The sequence below is a fragment of the Leopardus geoffroyi genome, chromosome B3, assembly GCF_018350155.1.
Source record: "Leopardus geoffroyi isolate Oge1 chromosome B3, O.geoffroyi_Oge1_pat1.0, whole genome shotgun sequence".
Classification (NCBI taxonomy): domain Eukaryota; kingdom Metazoa; phylum Chordata; class Mammalia; order Carnivora; family Felidae; genus Leopardus; species Leopardus geoffroyi.
In genome coordinates, this window is record NC_059337.1 from 143025282 (window position 1) to 143036669 (window position 11388).

At 61.0% G+C, this 11388-nt stretch overlaps 1 protein-coding gene across 3 annotated transcripts; it reads left to right on the plus strand.

Moving 5' to 3' along the window:
• The first annotated feature begins 526 nt into the window (after positions 1 to 526).
• Positions 527 to 8521, plus strand: DLK1 (delta like non-canonical Notch ligand 1). 3 transcript variants are annotated; one of them, XM_045452118.1, is made up of 6 exons: positions 528 to 775; positions 2077 to 2140; positions 2641 to 2771; positions 5788 to 5929; positions 7554 to 7833; positions 8053 to 8521. In XM_045452118.1, exons 1-6 carry the CDS (start codon positions 709 to 711, stop codon positions 8299 to 8301), a joined length of 933 nt encoding a protein of 310 aa, XP_045308074.1. In that variant the 5' UTR covers positions 528 to 708; the 3' UTR covers positions 8302 to 8521. The 3 variants fall into 3 exon arrangements, with proteins under 3 accessions (XP_045308073.1, XP_045308074.1, XP_045308075.1); XM_045452119.1 differs by having other exon boundaries at positions 8059 to 8521; XM_045452117.1 differs by having other exon boundaries at positions 527 to 775; positions 7554 to 8521.
• Positions 8522 to 11388: the final 2867 nt, after the last annotated feature.

Below are 11388 nucleotides of genomic sequence, written 5' to 3' on the forward strand. Positions count from 1 at the left end.
GTCTTCCTGCGTCTTTAGAGCGAGGGGCAGGGGGCTACGAGGCTTTCCATCAGTGTTCTCCCGAGGGCGCGTGTGTCAGGAGCGTGTCCTGCGTCCCCGGAGCGCGCATTTGTGTCTTCCCGGCCAGTGTGAGCCATGGCCTGCGTGCTCGGGACCTTGGCGATAAGTGTTTTGGTGTTTCTCTGCGTGTTTCTGTATTCCGAGCGCGTGCTGGCGTCTTCCTGGGGGCTGCGGCCCAGCCCCGGCTCCGTCCCCGCCGCTTGTCCTAAGCGGGCCCGCCTGTGCGCGCCCGCGGGCCGTCCCGTGTACAGGACGTGTGCCCCTCGCGCGCGGGGTACCTGTGCCCGTCTAGCCAAGAGCGCTCCGCGTGCGCGAGCGGCTTTCCGGGACGCCGCAGCGGTGGGGGGCGGCCCCGCGAGGGGCGGGGGTCACCGGGACTGGCCGGCGCCGGCCCCGTGCGCGCGGAGGCGGGGGCGGGGGGCGGGGGCCGCGGGGGGGCGGCGGTACGAAAAGGGCGGCGCGCGCGGCGGCGGCGGCAGCTCGGCGGCGGCAGCGGAGAGCGCAGCGCGCAGCCCGGTGCAGCCCTGGCTTTCCCCTCGCCGCGCGCCCGCGCCCCCTTCCGCGTCCGCAACCAGAAGCCCAGCGCGGCGCCCGGAGCCGGACCCGCGCCCGCGCCGCTCCCGGGACCGCGACCCCGGCCGCCCCGCGATGACCGCGACCGCAGCCCTCCTGCCCGTCCTCTTGCTCCTGCTGGCCTTCGGCCACAGTGTCCATGGTGAGCCCCCCCACCCCCACCCCCCTACGCCGTGGCGGCCCGGTTCGCGCCCCCTCCGGGGAAGCCTGCGACGCCACCCCTGCCCCCCGGCCGCCCGGTGCCCCGCGCGCCCCGTCCCGTGCGCCCCGACTCCGGCCCGTCCCGCCTAACCCTAAGCCCCGCGCGGTGCCGCCTCGCCCTCCCCGCCAGCCTCGCATGCCAAGCCTCGCCCCGGGGTCCCGGGGGCAGGGGGAGGTGTGGGACCCCCGCCCCCCCCTCCCCCGCCGCCGCCGCCGCCGCAGCCCCTTCCCGCCCCGCAGAAGTGGCGCTCGCAGGGGTGTCGGTGCGCAGACAGAGGAGGTATGGAGAAACGAGGTGATGACCGGGAGCCCTGTGTGGAAATGCTCTGGGGTGCAACTTTGGGGTGTCGCGTGCGCGTTCGGGACCAGGTCTGTGGGGACAGCGGGGGGGGGGGTGGCTTGGCCGTCGCAGCCCCAAATTCCCACCGAGGCGTCCGGCGCGAGCCCCTCCCGCGTGGCGTTTCTCTAGGTGAGGGGCTGCGACACTTCAGTCTGCGGCGGCCATCTGTCTCTGACAGGGAGAGAGTTGCCCCTTCCCGCAGTGCCCCCCGCCCCCACTGCACCAGTGCTCGTGGTGGGGGGGCTGTCTGGAAAGCTGGGGAGCCAGACGAAGGAAATGCACACAGTAGGCGCCTACGAAAGTGTCCGGATGTCTAAACAGTGTCAGAATTGCAGAAATCTGCTTTGCAAAATTCTTGCGTCTTTTAAATATGACGAGTCTGGGGGAGGGAGATTGGGGGGATTTGACTTGCGTGCCTGGTTTAACGGGGATTAAACCTTTCACACGATCAGGATGCCTTACCTGCCGGGCTGCCAGGTGAACCTGTCTGGCCTTTTCCAAAGCCGGATGCCTCAGAATCTGCTCCCCATTTTAGCTCACTTTGCAAAAGTGAGGGTTTGGCTGAGTGCCCAGGGGTCGAATGTCTCCACTCACTGTCTCCCCAGCCCTGCGTTTAGCGTTTGAGGTTTCATGATTTTGAGGCGGGGGAGGAATTTAGGTGTCTGACCTGCTCCTGAGAACCAGGCAGTGTCCTGTGGTCACCCTGTCACCAGGAACGTAGCAGATTTTTTTTTTTTCTGAGTGGCCTGACGTGAAGCGCCTACTGTGTGCGAGGCTGGTGGGACCACAGAGGGTCTCTGGCTCCCTCCAGGGAGGCCTTGGACTCTTTGGGCGAAGATGGGGCTTTGCCCTGGCCTCTGGGGCCTTGTGGGGTGAATGGTGTAACCTTTCTTGTGCCTCAGGAGCTGAGTGCTTCCCGGCCTGCCACCCCCAAAATGGGTTCTGCGAGGATGACAATGTTTGCAGGTAATGGGGTGGCTCCCCAGAGGCAGCCTGTAGGAGGTCAGGACAGAATCCTGGGGAATCATGGTGTCAGGCAGAAAAGGGGGGGAGGCTTGGCCGCTGGGCTGCAGCAAACAGCCTCCTCGCCCCCGCAGGAAACTGGTGGGAGGGTAGCGAGGGGGAGAAGAGGGCGGGAGGATGGGGAGGGGGGGACAGCCACAGCTCCTGTCTGCTGTCTCAGAAGTGGGGTGTGGGGAGAACCCCTTGCAGGGTGAGCCCACTGCAGGCCACTGCGGCAAAATGCAGCGCTCTGCCAGGCTCTTGGGGACCCCTCCGTCTGGTCCTCTGTTTAAGTTCTCCGTTCAGGTGTCTGGTGTTTGCTTCCTGCGACCCGCTGGCCTGGCACTGTGCAAAGACCCCCAAGGGATCTTGGCTCCACAGAGAGCAGCCTGGGCGCCCCCTCCACCCCTGCCCCCCTTCATATGTCCCCATCTTTCTCCTCCAACCCCCCCCCCCCACCGCAGGTGCCAGCCTGGCTGGCAGGGTCCCCTGTGCGACCAATGTGTGACCTTTCCCGGCTGCGTTAACGGACTCTGCGTGGAACCCTGGCAGTGCGTTTGTGACGACGGCTGGAACGGGAAGCTCTGTGACATAGGTTGGCATGTGCCCCTGCCCGCCCCACCCCCATCCCTGCCCCCCCCCCCCCCCGGCCGCTTCCTCCCAACTGCCTCCCCTCCCCCTCCCGCCTTATTCCCACACACCCAGGGCTCTGTATGGTAATGGTGTGTTGATACACTACCCCCTGGTACCTGGAACCTCCTAGAAGGTAGAGACTCAGTTTTGTTCTCCTCGGCACAGCACCAGCACCCAGAGAAAGCACTTTGGGGGAGGGGGGCTGTCGGGGATCTGCCTGTTGAGTAAAGAGTCACACAATCAGCACAGGCCACACAAAGCTCAGAGGGTGGAGACCTGGGCAACCTGTCTGGGTCACTAAAACTCAGAGAGGGTAAGGACTGGTGGGGGGGCGGCCGGTCACGGAGCTGCGGCTCCCGGAAATTCACACACGAGGCTGTAAGAGCAAACAAATGACTGGGGTGGGGGTGATGGGTGTGCTGAGCAGGGACTGAGTCAGAGCCAGTAGGACAGGGCTGACGTCTGGGGTCAGGTGTTGAGGGAGGCTGGGGGTCGGGAAAAGCTGAGAAGTGGTCAAAGTGCAGATTGGTGTTATCTGTTGATTTCATTAATTTATGCAATCTCTGTCCTCCATTACCCCGAGCAACTGAGAGCTGGTTGCCACTACGTTTTCAGGCTGCAAAATGTCCATCTGAGTCCATTCTCGTTTGGCCGAAGGGGCCCTGAAGCCGGGGCAAGCTAAAGTCCTGAAAAAAACTCCCGGCAGAGTGGGTGGCTGCCCCGGGGCCTCTGTCCCTCGGTCCTCAATGTTAGCAGAGACCAGGGGTAGCGAGAGGGAAGTCGAGGCTCGAGGAGGTAAAAGGCTCTGCTTAGGGATGCGTGAGAGGTTATTGGGAGAAAAGCCAGCGAAAATCCCTTCCCCTGGCCCCAGGAATGGGCTGCTTCTCATCTGTGGCCGCTTCTAATCCCCTCCCTTAAGGAAGATTCGAGAGCATGTTTGACCGCCCCTGCGTCATAGCCGCCGAGGCGCTCTGCTTTCCTAATTGAGCCCCCACCACAGTCTCAGGTCCTTAAAGCACCACCCCCCTGCCCCCCCCCCACACCGCCAGACGGTGCGGGATTTTCTCCGCAGCTGACTCACGCTCCACAGCTCTGCTCCCCCTCCACGGCACCCTCTGGGCTGCCTCGTGACCCAGAGGGTCTACCCCCCACCGAAAAAGCTACCACTTGGGATCAGGGCTTTTAGCCCAGAGCCCACCCTCTTTGGTGTCTGGTTCAGGATTGCCTCCCATGGAGTTTTCCAGACAAAATGTCCCCTCCCCACTGGGTTGACAAAGCCTCTCAGCTTGGGACGCTGGGTCCAGAGGAAATAGCCCTCCGGATAATTGTCCCCCCCCCCCCCCGTTCCCCTTTTCCCCAACCCGTCTCTGTCTCTGAGGCTGTCAAGGCCGCAGCTGCTGCCCCAGACAGAACCCCCCCCCCCCGCCCCCGCCCCCTGCCCCTGGCATCTCTCTCCTTGCCTCGGCTTCATCTACCCTCCTTTTGGGCCGGAGGCCTGGGAATTGGGAAGAGGTGGGCTCATCCTCTGTGCATGAGGCTAGATGCTGTGGGGGGACGAGGGGGGTGGTCGGCAAGTCTTTAGCTTAAATTTAAGATGCCCAGTGACAGGGTTGCTGGGAGCCCAGGACTGGGAGCCCGTTGCTGAGGCCTCACCCGCTAGAACCTTCCCGTAATGATAAAATCTCTTTATGTTTCCTTACACCGAGCGGGGCTCGCAGGGGACGCCTCACGGCTCTGGATAGGCCGTCGGCATGGCATACAGGCTTTCCCTTATGGACAGATTGCCATCTTCCCTCCACGAGGGGCGCGGGTCTCTTTAAAAGACAGAACGAATCCGCGTGTGTGTGGCCTCAGCGTCGGGGACCCCCGCCCATTTGGCCTTAAGCTGCCGGGTCTCTGGCTGGCCCCGGCTTTGTATTTGGCAGATGTAGGAACCCAAAGCTCGAAGGGCCCCCGGGGACTGGCCAGGGCGAGCCCCTCCTTTTGTACGTGGGGAAAGTGAGGCACAGAGCGGGGAGGAGCGGAACCCTGAGCCCGGCTGGAGCCAGGCATGGAAAAGGTCCCTCGCGGCCCTGCCTGGGGGCTGGGGTCTCCATCGGCGGAGAGCCCCTGGCCCAGGCCCCTTTGTTCAGCTGTCCCTGGCTTGCTGAGCCCCGCATAATGAAGTGTGCATGACAGGAGGTGAAAAAAGGCGGTGGAAATGTAACAGTGTTCATGGAAACCCACACGGACAGGAGAGCACTCAGTACTCCTGATTTTGCTGCCTTCAAAAGATACAGCCTTTTTATCGCGGGCCCCTTCGTTCAGATCCTGAGCGCGGAAAGAGCGACCACCGGGAGGCAGAGGCAGTGGTGGGGCTGAATCCCGTTTCTCGATTCCCGACAGGAGTCCTCACATGTCTCGATTTCCCCCCCGCCCCTCTGTGATGAAGGACAGCTGGTGTTTCTAACAGCTGGGCCGCACGATTGCCCTGACTGGCAGGGACCCCCCCCCCCACCCCGAACCAGGAGAGGCTGAAAACTCATCTGGGGGAGGAGCCTGGGCCTGGCACACAACGTTTTGGGGGAGGGAAGGGGTCTGCGGTAAAGGTCACGTTCCTGGACCGAGCGGGTGAGCCGGTGCCGGGACGGGGGGCCGGCTTTCCCGGGTTGAGGATCAGTGAGCGGCCGTGACTTTCCGTGTCTGTGACCTGACGGGAGGGAGGGAGCCCCTTCAGCCCCCCCTGAGCTGCTTGCCTAACGGCAGAGTTTTGGGGGGTCGCTACGTCCTCTTCCTCAGGACTCCATTCGGTGACCGCTGGCAGTGAGTGGCCACGAACAGAGACATCTGGGCGGCTCGCTTGGGGTCCCCGCTTGACCGGCTGGAGGGCTCTGTCCCTGCCCCTACCCACAAAGCTCTCCTCCCAGCCTGTCCCCTCCCCCTCCTCCCTGGGGGAGGGGGTGGGTCACAAAGTCCGCTTTTCTCTCCCCGTCCCCCAGATGTCCGGGCTTGCGCCTCGACCCCCTGCGCTAACAACGGAACCTGCGTCAACCTCGAGAGCGGCCACTACGAGTGCTCCTGCGCCCCTGGGTTCTCGGGAAAGGACTGTCAGGAGAAGGATGGGCCCTGTGTGATCAATGGGTAAATATTCTTCCTCACTCTGTGCGATCCGATGAATGCTGCTTTGATTCCTGCGTCACACCCCCAAAGACCCTTTCAGCCTAGCCCAGTTGGACCTGTCACCTGACAAAAGGCCAAGTAAGTGCCTGTCCCGCAGCCCCACGGCTGGGGGGGGGGGCGCCCCAGATCAGGGTGCTTGCGGGGCTGTGTGTGATCTCCGTAATTCCTGAAGTGACCCCCCCAAGGTGATTTCCTCTTCCCTCTGATGCCCCCAAGTCCCCATGTGTGTGCGTGAGGGCAGACCCGGCTGAGGAGTCGGAGAGGGGGGCTTTGGCCAGCGGGGTGGGCGGGGAGGACTAGCCATGAAGGTGGCGGGGGGGGGGGGGGGTCCAGCTCTTAGCGACCCGCAGCGGAGCAGAGGCTCTGGGACTTTCAGGGCCGCGGGCACGACAGTCAGAAGGGACACTTCTGCAAAGCAGCAAAGCACTTCCGGCCCTTATCTGTTTAGCTCCACGGAGCCCACCCGGCCCTCAGCTGGGGCTTAGGCGGGGCTTAGGCCGCTGCAAGAATGCAAACAGAGCGGGTCCTGGGCCCGAGCTGGGGTGGGGGGGGATCGAGCTGGGGGGCAGAGGATATAGAAGCTAGAGTACAGAACCAGCAGCTTATCTTGACTGGGCGTTCCAGGGAGGGCGTGGGGGAATCCTGGAGCCCGAGAGGCCACAAACAGGCATTTTTGTAGCATCCAAAGATCAGTGTTCAGAGAGGGTCGGAGGAGAGGGGCTCACAACCGACGTCCACGTCTGCTTTTGAGCGGGAAGAGAGAATACAGAGCGAGACCTTTAAAACGTTTTGCTTTGTCTCTCCCACCAACTCGAACCAGACTGTCAAAATAGAACCCGAGGTCCTTGAAGTCCCTCCAGAGCCCAGCTCCTAGGCAGCCTTCACCCCCTGAAGCAGCGATGCCGATTTCTTGTGCTTAGAGCCCCTTTCTTCCCTGGGTTCTGGCATTTATCAGATGACAAAGGGTCTGCTCGTTTAAAAGCACTTACGTTAAATGCTCCTGTGCTCTGCTTTGAGCAAACAGTTTCGGTCTGGAAGCCGCACTTGGGTGAATGGACCACTGTTAAACAGCCGGGCACAGGCACCCGGCCGGGCCGGCAGAGACGGCCCGGGGGTTTCTTTCACTCTGAGTGTCCCTAAGGGTTTCCAGTACAATAGTACGCAGGCTCTCTCCTCGGAAAATAACGATACGAGTAACAATAAGGCGGGGGCCGTGTGGTGAGGGGACCTGGGTGGGGGGGGGGGGCAGGCTCTGCTCTGCCCAGCGGCCCCCGGGGGGGGGGGGGTGGAGCTAAGGGAGGGGGCTCCCTCCAGCCCCGGGTCATCACTAACTTTGCCTCTCTCAGCCTCAGTTTCCCCACCCGTCCACCAGTGACTAACCACCAGGCCTCTGGTCGGAGAGATGACTTAAGAGGTGGGAGAGGAGACGGGCATCGGCTCGGGAGGTCAGGCGTGCGTGCGTCCGCCCCGGACGGCCCGTGAGCCCCTCGCGGACAGGGGCCGCGGCAGCCGGCGCCTCCCTGGGCACCTCCGTCCTAGGCCAGCCTCCGAGGGCCCTTTACCGTGTCCCCCTGTTGTGTCACAGGTCCCCCTGCCAGCACGGAGGCACCTGCGTGGATGATGAGGGCCGGGCCTCCCATGCCTCCTGCCTGTGCCCCCCTGGCTTCTCAGGCAATTTCTGCGAGATCGTGGCCAACAGCTGCACCCCCAACCCGTGCGAGAACCAAGGCATCTGCACCGACATCGGGGGCGACTTCCGCTGCCGCTGCCCCGCCGGCTTCATGGACAAGACGTGCAGCCGCCCCGTGGGCAACTGCGGCACCGACCCGTGCCTCAACGGGGGCACCTGCCTGCAGCACACCCAGGTGAGGTACGAGTGTCTGTGCAAGCCCGAGTTCACGGGCCCCACCTGTGGCAGGAAGCGCGCGCTAGGCCCCCAGCAGGTCACCCGTCTGCCCGGCGGGCACGGGCTGACCTACCGCCTGACCCCCGGGGTGCACGAGCTGCCAGTGCCGCAGCCGGAGCACCGCATCCTCAAGGTGTCCATGAAGGAACTCAACAAGAGTGCTCCCCTCCTCTCCGAGGGCCAGGCCATCTGCTTCACCGTCCTGGGCGTGCTGACCAGTCTGGTGGTGCTGGGCACCGTGGGAATCGTTTTCCTCAACAAGTGCGAGGCCTGGGTGTCCAACCTGCGCTACAACCGCGTGCTTCGCAAGAAGAGGAACGTGCTCCTGCAGTACAACAGCGGGGAGGACCTGGCCGTCAACATCATCTTCCCCGAGAAGATCGACATGACCACCTTCAGCAAGGAGGCGGGCGAAGACGACATCTAAGCATCCCCACCGGCCCCTCTGTATTCGCGGGGTCCCGCAGCGCTCACTATATGCGGTCTGTTCTCATCTTTGTGGTGGAGTTTGCTATATTCTGTGTCGAATCTGGTGAACGCTATGCTTCCGTATATTACCTTTGTGTTGCCGTGTGACAAAAAGAACCCTCTTTCTCTCTCTTAATGCATGATCGAAAAATAATAACACGAGTTTCATCTTTAAACGAGTAAAACGAAATTAAGTATGTTATTCTAAACTCTAAACTTAACGTAAAATCAAAAAGACCAAAAAAAAACAAGGCAACAGAGCCGGGGCTGGGTGCCGACGCCCCTCTCTCTCCGGGAGGGGACTCGGCCACGGTCCTCGTGAAACCATTACGAGTGCCGCGCATGACCACTCACTGTGATAAAGGCAAAAATCTCTTTCGTTCGTTAATGTTCACACGCCACATCCAACGTGCACTCACATCAAGTCCAACAACCGCAACGCTTAGATCTTTCTGATTGATTTGAGATTTTGCGGAGTGCAGCGGCCGTGTGTCAGACAGAGAGAGAGCCCCGGGGTCGGCTGCTGGGGGGAGGGAGGGGGTCAGGACCCCGTCCCAGCCCTGCCACTAACTCGCTGTGTGATCCTTGGCGAGCTCCCCCCCCCCCCCCCCCCACCGCAACCCGTCCCCACCCCGGGCCCGACTTCGGCCCCTCTCGAGGGAGGGGCTTGAACGCAGAGACCATCCAAATTCTCTCTGGCTCTAAAACTCTGAATTAGGAACGAAGGGATACGAACCAAAACAGTTCCTGACCCGAGAAATTAGGATCTGATGAGGACTTAAGTCTCATCCCAGGATCCACAGGTTTTGGCCTATCCTGGATGCAAACTTGATGTACTGAGATTGATCGCAACTGCCTTTCTCGAAATGGAGGTGGGGGGGTGCCTCCTGGCCCGCTTTCCGTCTGGAAACGAGTGGCCCCCTTTGAGTCACAAAGTGCGGTCTGGGGTTGCCACTTGGGCAGCCCCCACCCTCCCAAATTCCCAGCACTTTACCTTGTCTCCCACCCCGTAGATTAGATAGTCCCTCGAAATTTAAATGCACCTCTAACCGCAAGTGCCCCTGGCAAAATCTGAGCAGCAGCACCGCCCTCACCGAGGTTTTCACAGAGTTCAGTGGAAATTGTTGCCTGTGGGGCGTTTTCTAGTTCTGTGGCCAAAGGTACCAGACCTGGTCTACACAGCTATGGGTTTAATTTGTGTTGCTGAGTTAACAACCCTCAGATCCTGAAAGACCTAGCCAGCTTCTGAATTATAAATTTGACTTCTTTTTTATTAAAAAGAGCATCTATTTTTTTTGCAAAAATAGAAAGAAATGGGACAGAGCTCTGTTTAGCTTTCCAGCTCTTAGGGTCGGGCAGCTAAACAGCCCTTGGGTACCAGTGAGAAATATTTTGCTTCTTCAATTATTTGGATAGGAAGCTATACTCTTAGCTTGATTATTACTTGCCGAGTTTTACCTAGTTGCAAGTACGTATTGCTATGTCATCCTCACCATCTTCCTGATCATTCAGTTCACCCCACACGCATAGACACGCGCCGTCATCACATAGCCATCGACATCACCGTCAGCCACCGATCACTGTCACGTCCCTGGCCACGTCCCCCAGCTGCCCACGTCCCAGCCAAGCCGCTGGCCCCGTCGCCCCCAGTCCCCGAGCCCCTGCCCTCCCCTCCCAATCCCCCCCGGCCCCCCGCCCCGGACTCCGATCGCCCTCACCCCACTTCCCTCCAGCCCCACGTCATTCACGTATCACCTCATCCCATCTCGAGTTCGTTTTCAGACATAAAAAATTGAAAAAAGACAAAAAAAAAAGAACCGTTGGCATGCGTCAGGCGGGCGTCTGGCACCCCGCCTGGCCTCTCTCGCGTGAGACCTTGACCGAGTCTGCTAACTGTTCTGATCCAGTTCCCCCACACACGAGATTCTGAGATTGGCCCCAGCGATCCAATTCTCTGTTCCACTCTTTCCGTCTCCGTGCTGTCGAGGAACGGCCCGTCCCCCCTTCCCGGGGGTCGAGGGAACGTATCCCGCTGTCCTCGACCAGCTCCTCATCGATTCACCGACTCGTCCACCAGCCATTTGATCAGGAAGCATTTCGGACACCTGCTGCGTGCAAGGCAGTGTTCGGGGAGCTGTGCGGCACGCAGGATGAGGGGCCGTCGGGGGGGGAGCGGACACACCCGTGTCCCCAGGAAGCCCAGCAGTGCAGGTAAAATGCCGTGGGAGCGGAGAGTCCTGAACAGACGCCTCCCTTAGGGCCTGACCATCTTACCTTCCCACGAGACAAATTATCTATTACCAGCGCACGATGAGGCCACCCCACCCAAATTCCACAGCGCCCACTCGCACACGTCCCGCGAAATCAGAACAGTGTCCGCAGCCTCGACACGGTCTTCACGTCGTGCAGAAATGGTCCATTCCATCCTCTATGGGGTAACCAGATTCTGCTGAGAGTGTCGGGATCCCTGACTGCCCATCCACACCTCGCGTGTGTTTGGAGTAGTGTGTAGTTTACGAAACAAACGGAGAAGCTCAAAGACAGCGGTCTGAGACATAATCACCAATTCGGTCCCAAAATTGAGAGAGGAGGAGGCGTAATGATCTTTCTGTCACCAAAAAATTTCAAAAATGTCAACGGCGCTCTTTTTAGCTTTTCCGTTTACTAACCAGGCAAGCAAAAAATTTTGTTTATTGAAAAATAAACAAAACCCAAGGGCTATTGGTGTGTTTTCTTTGATTTGTTGTGCGCCCGGCTCCGGCTGTCCCTGCCCACTGGTGGCCTTAGCCCCGAGCAAGAGGGGTCAGGGGCCCAGGCTTGGGAGGGCACCGCTCTGGCCCTATCCAGGCCTTCCCACGTGGCGAGGAGACCTACGGGCTGAAGGATGAGCCCATCCAGCCCCTTCCAGATACACTCTCTCCGGGTGCTTGGAGCGTGGGAATTTCCGGCGCTGTCGGCCCCACCCCGAGGGCCTGCGCGGGCCTCTCCCCTGCATCTGTTCCCGACGGTGGCTGTTTGTGGGTGGGGTGGCTGGGGCTGGAGCTCC